This window comes from Scyliorhinus canicula, chromosome 1, assembly GCF_902713615.1.
Source record: "Scyliorhinus canicula chromosome 1, sScyCan1.1, whole genome shotgun sequence".
NCBI classification, from domain to species: Eukaryota; Metazoa; Chordata; class Chondrichthyes; order Carcharhiniformes; family Scyliorhinidae; genus Scyliorhinus; species Scyliorhinus canicula.
In genome coordinates this window covers 48,013,856-48,031,938 of record NC_052146.1, presented here as the reverse complement: position 1 = coordinate 48,031,938, position 18,083 = coordinate 48,013,856, and the positions used below count along the sequence as shown (strand labels likewise).

Here is an 18,083-nt window from a genome sequence, read left to right as displayed (position 1 = left end):
CAACATCGTGGGCTGAAGGGCCTGTACTGCGCTGTAATGTTCTATGTTCTATGTACACTGACGTCTCCTCTCTCTTCATAGTACTACTTGAGAATGGGATTGTGTGGCATATATTCTGGCCATCCTTTCGAGGCAGGACTTCTATGACCTGAGAATATTCTTCATCATATTTCTTTGCACCTCAAATTTTATACAGTTGAGTTGGTGCTGATAGAGCTGTTGGAGTTGTTGTTGTTGCAAAGATTTCTGCTCTTTAACAAGAGCTACATCACCTTGTTCAGGCTTTGCCACTGGGGTATGAGTCAAAGCATTTGCTGTGGTTTGCTGCTTTCCCGCAACATACTCCGTCTTTCTGTCAAATCTCATTAACTTCAGTCTGAATCATTTTTCTAAAGGAGGCATTTTTGTCAACACCTAAGTCTGTCTTAGTTTGTGGTTTGTGGCCTGTCTCTGTCTTGAACAGGAAATCAGGAACATAATCTGCCAACATTTCACAAGCCCATATAACAGCTAATGCTTCTCTATCATTGCATAGCTCCCAGAATGCCTTGATCCACTGTAATTCACATACCGCTACAACCGGTCCACAGCAGATGCTATCTCCCCGGCCCTATACTCATCCCTGGATCATCTCGACAACAAGGACTCCTATATCAGACTCCTATTCATTGACTAGAGCTCCACCTTCAACACCATAATCCCAGACAAGCTCACATCAAAGCTCCAAAACCTAGGACTTAGCTTCCCACTCTGTAACTGGATCCTCGACTTCTTGATCCATAGACCACAATCAGTAAGGATAAACAGCAACACCTCCTCCATGATAATCCTCAATATCAGCCCACCCCCCCACAAGGCTGCGTACTTAGCCCCTACTATACTCCTTATACACACATGACTGTGTGGCAAAATTTGGCTCCAACTCCATCTACAAATTTGCTGATGACATGAATGTAGTGGGTTTGATCTCAAACAACGATGAGTCAGAGTACAGGAGGGAGATAGAAAACCTAGTGGCATGGTGCAATGACAATAATCTCTCCCTCAACATCAGCAAAACTAAAGAGCTGGTCATTGACTTCAGGAAGCAAAGTATCGTACACACCCCTGACTCCATCAATGGTGCCGTGGTGGAGATGGTTGCCAGCTTCAAATACCTAGGTGTGCACATCACCAACAATCTATCCTGGCCCACCCACATCAACACTATGACCAAGAAAGCGCCTATACAGCCTCAGGAAACTAAGGAAATTCAGCATGTCCACATTGACTCTTACCAATTTTTACAGATGCACCATAGAAAACATCCTATCTGTCTGCATCACAGCTTGGTATGGCAACTTCCCAGCCCAAGACCATAAGAAACTACAGAGAGTCATGAACATAGCCCAGTCCATCACGCGAACTCGCCTCCCATTCATTGACTCTGTCTATATCTCCTGCTGCCTTGGGAAAGCGAGCAGCATAATCAAAGACCCCCTCCCACCTGTGTGACTCTCTGTTCCAACCTCTTCCATCAGGCATGAGATACAAAAGTCTGAGAACACGCACTAACAGATTAAAACACAGTGTCTTCCCCGCTGTTACCAGACTCCTAAATGACCCTCTTATGGATTGAACTGATCTCTCCACCTATCTTCTCGACCGAATAGCACTGCACTCTGTATTCTTCACCTGATGTCTCCGTCTCTGTATTTACTTTGTGTATTTATCATATGTCCTATGTTTTTCATGCATGGAATGATCTGTCTGGACTGTACGCAGAACAATACGTTTCACTGTACCTCGGTACAGGTGACAATAAATCTAAATCAGATCCAAATACATCCAAATCCATTCAGTCTCTGTCAATGAAGGTGATGCATTGTCAACTGGTCTATGCTTTTGATCCTTCTGTAACTGAAAGAGTATAGCTCCCAATTATGGAGAAGATGCATCTGCAGCAATAATAGTGGGCAGCTCTGGATCACAGTGAGCAAAAATATCAGGTGGTTTCAGCATCTCTGATTTTTCTCAAAAGATCTTTGTTGTGGTTCCTCACAGCACCATGTCCTGTCATAACAGCTGGCTTAGTGGCTCATTGACGACAGCTAGGTTGGGCAAGAACTTTCCAACTTGGATACCCATACCCATGAATCTTTGGAGCTCAGTTATGTTGAGAGGAGCAGGAAAATTCTGGATTGCTTTTGTCTTCCGTGGATTTACTCTGGCACTGGATGCATCCACAATATGCCCAAGTGACTCTATCCAGCCCTTCTAGGATACATGCCCTTGTCCTCTGGAAGATTTCTGGCCCTGATGTGATGCCAAAGGGTAGTCTATTGAAACAAAACTGCCCAAATGGTGTAATAAAAGTTGTGAGCATCTTAGACACTACATTGAGGGGTAGTTTTCAAGAACACCCCTATTTGCACCCAGCACTGTGAAGATTGAATTCTTTCCCAATTTTGCTAAGCTCTCATCCACAGATGTCATTAGAACATAAGAACTAGGAGCAGCTGTAGGCCACTTGGCCCCTTGAGCCTGCTCTGCCATTCAACAAGATATTTTTGTGGACTCAGCTCCACTTACCCGCCCACTCACCATAACCCTTAATTCATTTACTGTTCAAAAATCTATCAGTATTTGCCTTAAAACACTCAATGTGGTAGCTTCAAATGCTTCACTGTGCAGGGAATTCTGCCGTTGGTGTCAGAGGATGAGTTTTGTGTTCAACTGCTTTGTTGAGCTGTGTAAGATTTATGCAAATTCTGATCGACCTGTTGAGATTTAGCATCACTGAGCACCAGTTTATTGTTTCTGTTGCTGGTGAAATGACTGCTTGCATCAGCATAGAATCAATTTTCTTCTTCACCTTTCCTTCTTCACCTTTAGCAAGAGTGGATAGGAATGTCTCTGGGTGTACACAGACACACTGGCTTTGTTTCAGGCTGCAGAGTGATGTGGTACGCTGTACTCAGCTTTCCTAGTCCAGTGAACCTATGTAGAAAATCAGCTGTGAAATCTTTAGGCTGATCTTCTCGCTTTCCTCCACTCTACAAATCAGACGGAAATTGGGACAATTGCCTAAAAGTGAACAACTTTGGTTCAGGATTACAAAAAAGGTTTCAGTGATTTTTCTTGCTCTATATTGAAGGGTTGCGTTCAGTTGTCCTTTGACCCTTTAGTTCTATATCTCCTGGCCTGTGTAGGTTTTTTTTTGCAGAATGGCTGAAGAGAACTTTGCTCCAAACACGATTCAACATCAGAAAGAGTCAAATCTGCTGCACCTGTATCTAACTTAAAACGTGTCTTGTTTCCCTCTACTGGAATATCAGCACTCTGCTTGGTTCCTGGATCTCTCATAGAATCCTGTAGAATCTGTACAGTATCATAGAGTCTGCCCCGACCTCTGAAAGAGCACCCTACCTTGGCCCACTCTTTCACCCTATCCCCACAAACCCTGTAACCCTACCTAACCTACACATCTTTGGACCATGGGATGAAACCGGAGGATACTGATGCAGACATGGAGACAATGTGTAAACTCTATAGACAATCAGCCAAGGCTGGAATTGAACCCGGGTCCCTGGAGCTGTGAGGCGGCGGTGCTAACCACTGTGCCACTGTGCTGCAAAGGAGAGGTATCTCAACATCATTGATAAATTCTATTTCGTCAATCTTTTCACCTTTTGAAGATTTCTCTTTTTGCTTGTGCTCTTCAGGCTTCTTGCTGTGGCACACAGCTTGAGGTGACTTCTTTCTGCAAAAATGGCATTTGGTCTCTTTGGCCAGACAATTCGTGTGCCTGTGTTTTTTCCCCGCCACACCGATTAGAGTTAACTGGTGGGTTTATAGATACTCTTCCTGTCATCCTTACTTCTGTATGGCTACCTCTCCGCTTTTCAAATGAGTCAGATGTTTCTGGATATGGTACTTCCTGTCACCCCGAATCACTGATCCATTTTGATTCCTGGCCTCAGCTTGTCTGTTCAGTTGAATTGTAGTTAAGGTTAAAATCAGTTCAGGGCAGCGCTAGTCCAGTCATGTTTCTGCTTGATTGAGATCTGTCACCTGTTTGAATTTTTCCAGTAATAGCAGAGACTTTGCCATACCTGTTATTTCACTTGCTATCACCATATAATATGCTTTGTCTCATGCTTACATGGAATGTTTATAGAGACTGCTGAGGTAAGGAGAAGGTTACCCGCATTGAAATTATTATGAGGTTGTACAAGAGAGACCATGAGACATTGTATCGCTTTCTGCAATTTGTTAGGAATTTGGGAAATTAACGAGGTTAACAGTGAATTTGAGATGAAAACAAAATAACAGACAAGTAACAAGACTAGTGGGTGTCTAGAAGAATAATGAGATGTGATTTGCCCAGTAACAAGATTAGCAGGCATCTAGAGCTATTGAGCTGTTAATGGCCATATAAGAAACATTGTTTACCAGAGATACAAATAATAACTTCTAAAGGCAAAGAATTTCAGAGATGTAGACAGTCAAATCCACAGGATGGGATATCAAAGAGACTGAATCGCATAACTACTAATATCCTCATTGGGAAAGGAGGCTAGTTCTCCATCCAACAGTCAGGCAGACCAGTTCCATCTATGATCCGAGCCACGGAGATCTGTTGCATCCAACATTCAGAGCCACAGCAGATATTCTCCTCTATAAGGCGTGGTTTTGTGCCTTCGCTGAATCAGGAAGAGATATTTTCCCAGGCCTGCTCATCTAAGCAGCTGGATTTAACTTATAGAGTTACTAAATTGGATGTTGCTCAGGAAAAGGGGTGTCTCAGTGAGTTCACGGAACGTGGGTATATTTTAGGAACAAGAGGTAACTTCAGAAAAAATGTGTTTAGTTATGAATATACTCAAGTGCTGTAGCGTATATTAGCTTTTAGTCGTGTGTTTTTTTCTTTTACTTTAATAAATATTCTTTATTAATTGTTTACACAATGACTGGACTGTTCCCCCACATCATTCCAAACAAATATATACACCACTAGGAACCAGTGTTTCAAGTTATTCTTCAGAGTTTTAAGACACTCTGGCAGATAACATCAGCGGGGTTCTTAACAGATTATGTCTATTGTGTCCCATTAGCATATTATTATTAAATAAAAGCAAATTATTGCGGATGTTGGAATATGAAACCAAAGAGAAAATGCTGGAAAATCTCAGCAGGTCTCTCAGCATCTGTACGGATCTGTAGCATATTATTATGATTATTGGCTATCCATTCATTGCAAGTGGGGATGATTGTCTTCCATGAATGTGAAGTTTTCTAATACGGTCGATTTGAGATCTACAGACTTTCCTTCTGCTGCTTTTTTTTTCAGTTGCATGATGGTTTTCATCACCTCCGTAGCACCGTTGGTGTTCCGAGCTGACCTCAAACCTAATGTTGTGGGATGGAATTGAAAGCACTCTCGTCAGCAATTGATTCTTGACCCCTTACAATATAATGGTCGATAATGCCGCCACTATAAGGGTGGCATGGTAGCACAGTGGTTAGCACCGTTGCTTCAGAGCACTAGGCTTCTGGGTTTGATTCCCGGATTGGGCCACTGTCTGTGCGGAGTCTACAGGTTCGCCCTGTGTTTGTGAACCCCCCTGGGTTCTCCGGTTTCCTCCCAGTTCCGAAAGGCGTGCTGTTAGATGAATTGGACATTCTAAAATTCTAAATTCTCCCTCTGTGTACCCGAATAAGCACCGGAGTGTGGTGACGAGGGGATTTTCACAGTAACTTCATTGCAGTGTTATGTAAGCCTACTTGTGAAACAAATAAAGATTATTATTGAAAATAATTTTAAATTATTAGCAGATTTTCATTAATTATGAAAAATTTAAAATACGGAACAAGGCTGAAAACTGGACAATTTGGTTTAAAATCAGATGAGTGGTCACTTTGTCCGGTAACATAACCACAGCACAGCCGTTCGCCCTGCAGCAAGGAAAATCAATTGATGTAAAATACAAAATTATGCTTGCAGCGAGATTGAATTCACAATTACGTGAATTCAATCTCACTGCAAGCATAATTTTCAGCGGCAAAATAGGCAGAACTATTGTCGATTATTCGAAGAAAAAAGATAATTCGATTTAAGCACGTTGTTTGGATTCTGAGAGCTTGCTCACAAGGAGGTTTGGTTGAAAATTTCGCTGGAGACCCTGAGTTCCCACACCCACCATTCGCCCATTCCTGTGGGATTGGGATTGCTGCAGCCTGCCTCTGGCTGCAAGGCTTCAGTCCCGATGCCAGTTTTGCGGGAGCCTGATTAGGGAGGGGGGGGGCTCCTGGGCACTGATTGGCCAACCTCAGCACCATCCCTGCCGGCCCATTGGCCGGCTGCTTCGCAGGAGCTGAATGTTTACTCTGTTCCGATTGGTCACACCTCCGCTCCTCTTCTCAGCCGATATGGTGACTTGACGGCGCGCAGCCAATCGGAGCGGGCCCTGCAGATGGGCCAAGCGGCCGTACCATGTGGATGGTGGGCGTGGGGGGTAATGTTCAGGTCCGGCCGCCGTCTCCTCCTCCTCCTTCTTCCTTGTCTAATCTGGAGCGGATAGCGTCCTGGGAGCGCAGCGCGGCGGCGGCGTGCAAAGGGGAGTGTGTGCCTGCCCAGCTCACTGCGAGCAGCGCCCATCTCTCACCGCGGAAGTGCTGAGCTGTTAAAAAGACAACAGCAGCTGGGTTACATTGTAAGCCGAGGCGATACAAAAAGTAGCGGCGAAGATGTCTCAGGAAGAGCTCGTCAGCGAGGAAATTGTGGAGTCCAAGGTGATGTGGTACCCCGACTCCAAGAAGAACACACGCCTGGACCGATTCAGGAACCTCATCAATGTGAAGTTTGGTACCCAGCTGGGTAGGTTCGGGGAGGGCGGTGTGCTTCATGTGTGATTGTAGATCCAAGCCCCCTTGGCCACCGCAGGAATCCATCTGTTCTTTACTGATCAGCGCCTGGTTCATTGACCGCATCGCCCCCCCCCCCCCCCCCAAACGCCCCGTGCCCCGTGGGGGCACTAAATCTCTTCATGCATCGAATTTAAAATCCTTCACCTTATCCAGAATTGTTTCCTCTACCTAGCAGCCCCAACCCATCTCCTGCGACCCTGTTGCTTCTCTGACTCTGGTCTACTTTATATTCCCTGTTGCAAAATCAGAGACACCACTTTCAAACATTGTGGCCTTTGGGCAAGATCCTAAGATCCACCTTCCTTTGGTACTCAGGACGTTTTTAGATACCAACATATTGACCAAAGTTCTATTAACAGTCCATCCCCACCCTGGACTGTGGCCATTCCTTTCTTTGTCTATGAAATTGGGCACTTTCCCATTTTAAAGGTACTGTAAAAACAAATTATTACCTAACCTAACCCTGCAGTGAACAACTCCCTTCCTGACTCCCCAAAGCCTGTCCACCATCCACAAGGCACAAGCCAGGAGTGTATTGGAATACTCTCCACTTGCCTGGATGAGTGCAGCTCCAACAACATTCAAGAAGCTTGCCACCATCCAGGACAAAGCAGCCCGCTTGATTGCTTCCCTTTCCACAAACATTCAAACCCTCCGCCACTGATAAACAGTGGCAGCCGTGTGTACTCTCTCCTGGATGCACTGCAGTAACTCACCAAGGTTCCTCTGACAGCACCTTCCAAACCCAAGACCACCATCATCTAGAAGGACAAGAGCAACAGATACCTGGGAACTCCTCCACCTGGAGGTACCCCTCCAAGTCACTCACCACCCTGACTTGGAAATGTGTTGCAGTTCCTTCATTGTTGCTCTGGCAACATCCTGGAACTCCCTCCATAACAGCACAGTGGGTGTATCTACAACTCAAGGACTGCAGTGATTCAAGAAGGCAAGTCATCACCACCTTCTGAAGGGCAACTAGGGATGGACAATAAATGCTGGTCTAACCAGCAATGCCCATTCTGCAAATGAAGAAAAAAAAAAATTTCCCTCTAATATTTTTCCGAATGGAATTGTGTACACGGAACAACTGTTTTTGTTGAAGGTGGCGGTGAACATCCTTCTTGAACCACTGCAGCCTATGTGGTGGAGGTACACCCATACTGCTGTTTGGGAGGGTTATTAGGTAATTAATCTGAAATTGCTACTGCTGATAATGTACTTTAGATTTAGTTGATTTGTTTTGTTAACATTGAACATCCTGGTTTAATTGTGATTTTAAAAAGCATGGCAAACCAAATGCTTGCAAATGAACCCTGGGAAAATTTTCCTATGAGCTTTGCTTAGAGTGAAGTCTAAATCACTCCACTCTTGGCCTGTGAGTTACCAAGCCTTCTCCTGTCATTCAAAATTGGTATCCTGTAGCTGCAAAGCGAAATCCATGGTAAGCTGAGTGTTTGCATACAACTAACAGCCATGGGCATATTAAAAATCTGTTTTAAAAAAAAACACAGACATATATAACAAGGTATCTGCTATGATCGGAAAGTATGGAAGACCTAAAGCTGCCTACTTCACCCAGTATGGCACTGGGATATCTTAAAGTCAATTAGATATTTTTCAAACGCTGCCTTCAGAATAAAGTCAAAGGATTGTTTTTTTGTAGGCTGCATTGCTTTAGTAATTAAAAATATATAAAAGTCTTCCATAATTGTTTAGCTAAAATTTACATAAGTCACAATAGGTTGCTAATGTGCAACAGTGTGGGTTCCTCATATATTTGACTGGTTTTTGGTGCTTTTTAGTATCTGGACATTAAAAGGGTGACTGGGCCGTCTTTTTTTTCCTCCACCCCCTTGTCATTTCTATCAAGCAGTTAGGGCAAGGTGATTAGACTCAAAAATAAGGACATGTTTAAATGCTTCTTGTTTTCACAGCCAATTATAATGAATTGTATCAATGGTCGGTGGAGAACTACCCAGAGTTTTGGGCAGAATTTTGGAAATTTAGTGGAATAATTTACTCTCATCATTACAGCGAGGTAAGGTTTTTCCCCTCTGTGGTTACTTTAAGTTAATGGGCTTGGTTTTAATGCCATTTGTTGTTATAAATACATTATAAGTGCATTAAGGGAACTGTGCCAAAGGCTAAAAGAAATATGCCATGAAGAGGACCAGGCAGACTGCTCAGTGAGAGAAAAGCACAGTACATTTTTTCATATGTGGTACAGTGGTAAGAACGCAAATTAAGCAAGGGTTTAAGGTAGCCCGTACCAGCCTCCCCTAACAGGTGCCGGAATGTGGCGACTTGGGGCTTTTCACAGTAATTTCATTTGAAGCCTACTTGTGACAATAAGTGATTTTCATTTTCAAGGTACCTGATACAAGGCAGCCACTGTTTTTTTTAAATTTAGAGTACCCAATTTTTTTTTTCAATTAAGGGGCAATTTAGTGTGGCCAATCCACCTATCCTGCACATCTTTTGGGTTGTGGGGGTGAAAGCCACGCAGACACGGGGAGAATGTGAAAACTCCACACGGACAGTGACCCAGGGCTGGGATTCGAACCCGGGTCCTCAGCGCTGTAGGCAGCAATGCTAACCACTGTGCCACCTTGCTGCCCCTCAGCAGCCACTGTGTTAGCTTGCTGGTCCTGGGAACAATAGGATTTGGCAATCTAATTAAGTAGTTGTTTGCTCCACATGAGTGTGAGTTATCACTGGCAACAGTTAAATACAACACTGTGGTTATGAAGTAGCATTTATAACACCAGAAGAATGTTTTTTGCATTTATGGCCGAGAGTTTCTATTTGGGGTGTAATTGGTGAAAATGCATTTGGAAAGCAGCAGACCTGTGTCACTTTTGCATTAATGCCCAATTTCTGCATAGTTGCATAATCCTTGAGTGTTAAATTTCCCATGAAGTAGCACACTTGAATAGATTAATCGAATGTAATAGATTATTGCTCAAGGTCCAGCACCATTTAACCTGTTTTTAAACTTGATTAGCAATTAAACTGGAGTTAGATTCTAACTCCTCTTGAGCCAAAGAGTTGCAAGACTAACTCCGATATTGCATGTCTTGCCACTGCATTCAGCAATTAGATAATTAGTTCCGCCAAAGTGAATTCAAATTTCTACTCCTACACAGGGTGCACTGTAGAAGCAGTAGATTGGGGCAAGGTGCTCATTAGAGAAAGTTGAAGATCATGGATGCATGTTCACTTGTTTTGATCTTGCACTGTCTATTAATTGGTCATCTTCACCTTTTCCTCCTCTTTCATCATTATCATTTGGGGTCACCACAATGTTGGTTGATCACCCTTCTCCATATCCTCCTCAGTCATCCATTCCTCTCCCAATCCCACTGCTTCTAAGTATCTCAACATTGCATCTTTCCATCTGGTTTTAGGCTTCCTCCTCTTCTTACTGGCAGTTTTGTCTCCATCATTCACATCAGCATTGTTTTCCCTTTCTCTCCACCACAGATGACCATACCATTTCAACCTTCCCTCAACTACCTTTTTTTTAGATGTCACCGACAGTCTTCACTGACAGCCCTGATGTGCTGGTTCCTGATTTCCTCTTTGCCCAGTACGCCACCCATCCTGTTCAGCATCCGGATCTCATTAGTATCTCCTCATTGTTCTTGCCTTCTTGACACTGCGTAAGTTTATGCACTCTAAAGCAAGGCTAGTCTTGCAACGGTCTTGTAGATTCTTCCTGTCAGTTTCTGCAACATTTTTCTATCACATAACAGTGTACTGCACTTCATCCAGTCCTCCGACCAGAGCTAATCCATTGCATAATTTCCATTTCCATGCTTCCATCTTCTGCTGCCACTGATCCCAGGTGCTTAAAATTATTCACTTTCTCCAGTTTTCACCCATAAACTTTACACTATTTAACTGGTCTTTTTTCCTCAGGTCAAATTGGCAGTCCATAAATTTGGTCATTGGTCTACTGATCATTCTGCCCCTGTTTATCAGTGCTTTTCTCCACACACTTGGTCACATTCTCATCATCCTCACTATATATCTCAATGTCAACTGCACCATCATTGGTATTGGCAATTCCTATCTCACTTGCTCAGTTGGAACATCCATGGCAATCAGGACGAGGAAGAGACTCTATGCCGATCGTTGGTGCGATCCAACTTTAGCTTTGAAACTCTCACTCTTTCTTTCCCCCATACTCTTCTTACTCTGGTCTGGCACTCATAGCATATGCCCTGTAGTAGTTATACTCCATGAATTCTAGCACATCTCCAGGCTTCCTTCTTGGGCACTTTGTCATAAGCCTTTTCAAAATTGACGAATACAACCTTCATGTAGCATTGGCTATCTCACTTGCCTTAAAAACAAAAATGACATCAGTGGTATGGACATGAATCTGAAATGATTTTCATGGATTTCCAGTTTTTTAAAATCAGTCTCTTGTCCATGATTCTCTCTCATATCTTGAAGGTATATGATAGGAGTTTAATTCCTCGGGTTTTGCAACCTTGAATAACAGCCTTTCCTTTGAATATTGGCACCAAAATGTTTTGCCTCCATGCCCTTTAGAGTTTTTCTCTTACCATAGTACAAGCTTGTTCAAGACATGGACCCGATATTCAGATCCATACTTACCACTGACATTTCACCTGATCCTACTGTTCTGCTGTTTTTAATTCTTTTCAGCGCTGTTCTGATTTCATCCAGATTGATGCCAGTTGTCATCTTTGATTTGCAGCTACTTCTGTCTTTTTTCTCAGATTTTCTTCATTTATAGGCCAGTGGAAGTACTCTGCCGTACCTCTTTTTGATTTAACCCTCTTTCACTAAGATTACTCCACCTGCAGCCTCAATTACGTACATGTGCGCCCCACATTTTATGTTAAGCTATCTCTAGCTACTCTGAATATACATTTTTTCTTCCTCTTTGGTATCCAGAGTTTCATATGCTTCTTCCATGATCAGGATTTTTACTCTGAGCATTTTCTTTGCATTCCTTTTTCGTACATTTTTTAAAATCTTCTTTGAGCCCTGACTGTTTCCAGTTCCCTCTTTTACTGCACTGTGTTTTCATTCTACCATGATGTAGAGATGTCGGCATTGGACTGGGGTGAGCACAGTAAGAAGTCTTACAACACCAGGTTAAAGTCCAACAGGTTTGTTTCAAATCACTAGCTTTCGGAGCACTGCTCCTTCCTCAGGTGAACGAAGAGGTAGGTTCTAGAAACTTATATAGAGAAAAAGTCAAAGATGCAAGACAATACTTTGAATGCGAGCATTTGAAAATAATCAAGTCTTTACAGGTCCAGAGGGAGGGGTAATCCCAGGTTAAAGAGGTGTGAATTGTCTCATGACAGGACAGTTGGTAGGATTTCGCAAGCCCAGGCCAGATGGTGGGGGGGTGAATGTAGTGCGACATGAATCCACGGTCCCCGTTGAGGCCGTACTCATGTGTGCGGAACTTGGCTGTAAGTTTCTGCTCGACGATTCTGCGTTGTCGCGCGTCCTGAAGGCCGCTTTGAAAAATGCTTACCCGGAGATCAGAGGCTGAATGCCCTTGACTGCTGAAGTGTTCCCCGACTCGAAGGGAGCATTCCTGCCTGGCGATTCTCGCATGATGTCCGTTCATCCGTTGTCGTAGCGTCTGCATGGTCTCGCCAATGAACCACGCTTTAGGACATCCTTTCCTGCAGCGTATGAGGTAGACAACGTTGGCCGAGTCGCACGAGTATGTACCGCGTACCTGGTGGGTGGTGTTCTCGTGTGTAATGGTGGTACGCATGTCATGATCTGGCACGTCTTGCAGAGATTGTCACGGCAGGGTTGTGTGGTGTCGTGGTCGCTGTTCTGAAGGCTGGGTAGTTTGCTGCAAATGATGGTTTGTTTGAGGTTGCCCAGTTGTTTGAAGGCAAGTAGTGGGGGAGTGGCGAAGACCTTGGCATGATGTTCGTCTTCATCGATGACGTGTTGAAGGCTGCAAAGAAGATGTTGTAGTTTCTCCGCTCCAGGGAAGTACTGGACGACGAAGGGTACTCTGTCGGTTGTGTCCCATGTTTGTCTTCTGAGGAGGTCGGTGTGGTTTTTTGCTGTGGCGTGTTGGAGCCAGAATCTTGGCTCCAAATCGTTTGCTTCTCCAAAACCAAGTCCACCTCTTATCCTGCACTTTCTCCCCCCATGTCCATCTAGCCCATCACCGCTTGATATTTGAACCTTGCAGTCCATCCATTCCAAGATTATTCTTCCTTTGGTCCACATCTGCTCTGTGATGTAAACAACTAACTATGTCCCCGATTTCGTCCCCGCTTTCTAGCTTAATTTTGATTCTGTCCATTCCCAGCACCTTGCCATTCATTTCTTCCCTTGGTACTGTTCCAATACCATTTCTTTCCCTCAACCTGTCCATGTTTGTAAAGTTTTTATCCACTATCAACGTCTCTTGCTTTCTGCCCCAAATTTTGTTTCCTAGAGGCGCATAATTTGTGTTCCTTTTCCCATCATCAGGCTATGATCAGAAAAGCTTCTCCCCATCGGGCTATTTTGAGTTCCGTAATCTTTTCTCCTTTCCTTTGGATTTTCGTCTTTAGCCATGCTTGACCATTGAATGGTGATCGATCCCGACCCCGGGTCACTGTCTGTGTGGAATTTGCACATTCTCCCTCTGTCTGCGTCGGTTTCACCCCCAGAACCCAAAGATGTGCAGAGTTGGTGGATTGGCCACACTAAATTGCCCCTTAATTGGGAAAAAAAAACAATTGAGTACTTTAAATTTAACAAAAAGGAAAAAAAAAATGTTCAAGACAGAGATAGACAGATTTTTAATCAGTAAGGGGATTGAGGGTTGTGGGAATAAGGTGGGAAAGTGGAGTTGAGGATTATCATGTCAGATCAATCATGATCTCATTGAATGGCGGAGCAGACTTAATGGGCGAGTGGCCTACTTCTGCTCTTGTGTCTTATGGAAGCAGCTGAATGACCAGCATTATCATTGAAGAAATAGTGCATACTTTTGAGGAGGAAACTAAGGTGGAGATGGTGAAAGGAAGAATTGCTGCAAAATTAGAGGGTTTGAACACAATCATAGGCAAGTAGAATTCTACATTGGTGAGTAAATTTAGAAATTAATTGTTGAGGTTTAAGTGCAGCGTTCTGTTGTATACTGGTGAACAACTGATCTGAGTATGTCAGGATATGTAGAACCTATAAATATTTGATGAATGAATGAGCTTGCATTTGTATTACTCGGTAATAACAAAATGTGACTCGGGCTTTCAGTGACAGTTCTGTAAAAGCTGTTTGGTTGGGCATTGGTGGGATAAATGCAGTGTTGCAAATATAGGATGTGACTGTTGTTAAAAGGCTCTAGCCATGGATATCAATGTCTGCTGCAGATATTAATGTAACTTCTGTCATTTTCTGACCTTGAAATATAAATTTAAGAGAAATCCCATTGCTTTTAACAATATTGTCATGTTACTAAATGCGAATTGCAGGTTGCTGAGAGTTATTTAATTTTTCTTTAGCGGTGAATTTGATTCATACAGGAAGGGTATTTAGAATATCTTTTAGCCAGATTCTAGATAATATTTCTAAGTATAAGCTGGCCACCAATAAATCCAATTGAGAATGCAAGAGAAACCATTTTACCCCAAAGAATGGTGAGACTGTGGAACTTGCTACCACATGCAGAAGTTGAGGTGAATAGCGAGACGGTGCAATGATGCAGTGGTTAGCACTGTTGCCTCACAGCACCAGGGACCTGGGTTCAATTCCGGCCTTGAGTGATTGGGTAGTTTGCACTTTCTCCCCATGTCTGTGTGGTTTTCCTCCAGGTGTCCGGTTTCATCCCACAGTCCAAAGATGTGCAGGTTAGGTGGAGTAATGGGGATAGGGCGGGGGAGTGGTCCTAGGTAGGTTGCTTTTTCAGAGGGTCAGTGCAGGCTCGATGGGCTGAAGGCCCTCCTGCGCTGTAGGAATTCTATGTTCCAAGAATTTAGGCATAGACATTTTCAAGGATAGTTAGATAAATATGTGATGGAGAAAGGAATGATATTCTGATAGGGTTAGTTGAAGAGGGATGGGAGAAGGTTCACATGGGCATATTTCAGCATGGACCACTTGGGTCATCTGGCCTGTTTCTGTGCTGTAGGCTGTGATTCTATGTATAATTAGTGTAGCAAAGGTGAACTTTTGTTTTTTTCACAAAATAGTAAGGATTATGGTGTGGAATTTAATTTCCTCTTTTGGAAATTCTATAAAATGAATTTGAATCTTAGTGGATGGGCAGTGTGCTCTTTAGATCAATCATTGGCCATTTTACTCTTGATAATGCCCTTTGTTTACGAGGAAACTGTCAGATCCACAGAGTAATTAATGCATCACTAAATGTGATATGAAAATGTTCCAGAGACCCATTTTTAAGTCCTTATTTCAGATGGAAGGCTTTATGTCGGGCAGGAAAGTCAAATTTCCCCAGGAATGGGAGGAATGCTCAGTGTACTGCTCAGTGCATCTCCAGCAGTGAGCAGGTGTTCTATTTGAGTAAATTGTTGTATGCCACCAGTTGAGCTGTATAGAGTGGTTAATCTTTTCTTTGCGTTTTGCAAAGCCAAACCTCTATTGCATCAAACAGTAGTGACTCGTAACCCTTCCTGTATTTCTCTGCAGTAGCTGTTTTGCAGTTTATGAATGCTTGTGTTTTCCTGGTTAGGCTATGTTGCTTCAGAAAGAAGTACACAAAAAACATTATAGAGCTTAATCATTTATACTTTGGCTGAGCAAAGGGATTGAATATGAGCTACGTCTATATTTTATATTTGCAGCTAACCTGGGATGGGGTTTGTTTGTGGAATGCTGTAACTTGGGAGAATGGCCATTTTCAATATCGTGTTCTGCAGCAAAGTGTTAATGCCAAAGTGCTATATAAAAATGACCACTCCGATGCCAACTGAAGAAGAAGCACAAGCATTGCTCTGTGCATTAAGTCAGTGGTGAAGTCCGTGGGGCTATGTTTTCTTGGAGCTTATGAAGGGCAGCAGTGTTTACCATCAGTCACTGCATTCCTGCCTTGGACAGCAAAGATTAATGAAGCAGTTCATGAATGCCTAGTTGAGTTGTGCCTAGAGTGGGCTGATTTTCTAATCGTGAAACTGATGAGAAAGGTGAATGCCAATGATCCCAGGTCGCTACTTCAAAGAGCACAGGGCTGCCCTGACCAAAACAGATGACCTCATTCCTCTTTGTGTAGCCTCGCAGTACATAGACTGGCTGCTAAATTTCCAATATTGCATCAGTGATTACACTTTATTTGCCGTAAAGGGCATTAGGGATATCTTGAGGTCATATTACCATGTGATTTGAAACACTACTTAAAATTAAAACATTTCTGCATGCCCAGTTTCCTTTCCGTGCTTTATTTTCTATTCCTGCTTTATGTTGGGCGACACGATAGCACAGTGGTTAGCACAGTTGCGTCACAGCTCCAGAGTCCAAGGTTCGATTCCCAGTTTGGGTCACTGTACGGAGTCTGCACGTTCTCCCCATGTCTGCGTGGGTTTCCTCCGGGTGCTTCGGTTTCCTCCCACAGTCCAAAGTTGTGCAGGTTAGGTGAATTGGCCATGCTAAATTGCCCTTAGTGTCCCAAAGAAAGGTTGGGTGGGGTTACTGGGTTACGGGGATAAGGTGGAGGTGTGGGCTTAGGTAGAGTGCTCTTTCCAAGGGCCAATGCAGACTTGATGGGCCAAATGGCCGCCTTCTGTACTGTTACTTCTGTAAATTCTATGATTCTAAGTTATTTTTGCTTGCATTTCAAACTGTTGTCTGATCTATTGAAACGTAAAAAAAATAGAACTTAAAGCATGTTACTTACTGCTCTTTCCCAGCCTCTTGGGCCCCACTGTCAGATTGCAGGTAGATGTAAGCCTTATGGGGTATCCTTTAATTAAAATGTGGCTGTCGATGGACCATTTCTGTCACATCTTCTGCAACACCTATAAAAAGGCAAGTGTCCAGTTTATCCTGAAGTTGCATTATGGAGGCTTTCTAGGCATGTAGCATATTTGGGTATTTCCACTTGTGCACTTTATTGATCTCAAAACAAAAGCTTTTACAATTAGAAAATTGCAAGAAAGTTGGCAGTAGTTTGGATGCTGTCGTGGAATTGAATATTTTTGTGAAGAGATGTTAGGGAAAAAGTACGAGGTATAATTTAATTTTGATTTTAATGATTGTTTTAAAATCCAGCCATGGCATGTAGGCTGCTTTTTAAAAAAAAACTGCAGCTTCTAATACTATGATTATTACCATAGGCAGGGACTAATTCAAATGTAATGCTGTGCAATTCATTCAGTTCATGAATGATTGACTAGTCCTTTTAAAAAATATTTAAATAGTTACATATTCATGATCCAGGATGTTCCAGGAAAATTTCCCATGTTGTAGAACAAGTGCTCTGTTAAAATCGAGATACAATTTAGGGACGTGAAGAGAAGTAGCCAATTGGACTCCTGAACGAGGGAAAATAAATGTTTCAAAATTTCCAAGAAACAATTTTAATTATCATGTGATCCTGCCAAAACTTTGCTATGAATAGTTATTTCCAAAGGATTATCTTAGTTTTTAAAAGGTGCACTTTTAAACATTATTTGGTGCACTCTAGGTTGAAAATGATGGCTTCCTAATGTTATGATATAACCATTAGCAATAAATTGCTCAAGGTCAGCTAATTAATTTTGTAAACACAAAATAGTGACATTGGGGGAGGCTAGCAGAATTTTAATCCACAGTGCCACCTCAGTGATCAAAGCCTGCAACTTTTTTGGTATTTCTTTCACTGGGTGTGGGTGTCACTGGCATTCATTGCCCATCCTTGAGAAGGTGGTGGTGGTGAGCTGCCTTTTTGAACAGCTGCAGTCCACCTGGTGTAGGTACACCCACAGTGCTGTTTGGAAGGGAGGTCCAGTCTTTTGACGCAGCAACAGTGAAGGAACGGGGATATATTTCCAAATCAAAATGGGATGTTGTGTGACCTGGGTGGCACTTGCAGGGTGGCGTTCCCACGCAGTGACTGCCCTTGTCCTTTTGAGGCGATAGGGGGCCATGGATTTGGAAGGTGCTGTCAAAGGAGCCTTGGTTAGTGAGTTGTTGCAGTTCATTGTGCACATTTGCTGCTGTGCATCAGTGGT

The 18,083-nt window shown here is 43.1% G+C and overlaps 1 protein-coding gene and 1 long non-coding RNA gene across 2 annotated transcripts in view; one reads left to right on the top strand and one right to left on the bottom strand.

Moving 5' to 3' along the window:
• Positions 1-5,329: 5,329 nt before the first annotated feature.
• On the bottom strand, positions 5,330-6,261 carry LOC119977324. The gene is made up of 2 exons (XR_005463169.1): positions 6,183-6,261; positions 5,330-5,391 (listed from the first exon to the last, which is right to left on the bottom strand). It is a non-coding gene; the product is annotated as an uncharacterized LOC119977324 (long non-coding RNA).
• Positions 6,262-6,429: 168 nt separating this feature from the next.
• aacs (acetoacetyl-CoA synthetase) overlaps positions 6,430-18,083 on the top strand; it is a 189,721-nt gene continuing 178,067 nt past the window's right edge. The window contains exons 1-2 of the mRNA XM_038790294.1: positions 6,430-6,859; positions 8,847-8,950. Of these exons, the coding sequence (XP_038646222.1) occupies positions 6,730-6,859; positions 8,847-8,950 (234 nt within the window). The 5' untranslated portion in view covers positions 6,430-6,729. The remainder of the gene's footprint in view (positions 6,860-8,846; positions 8,951-18,083) is intronic.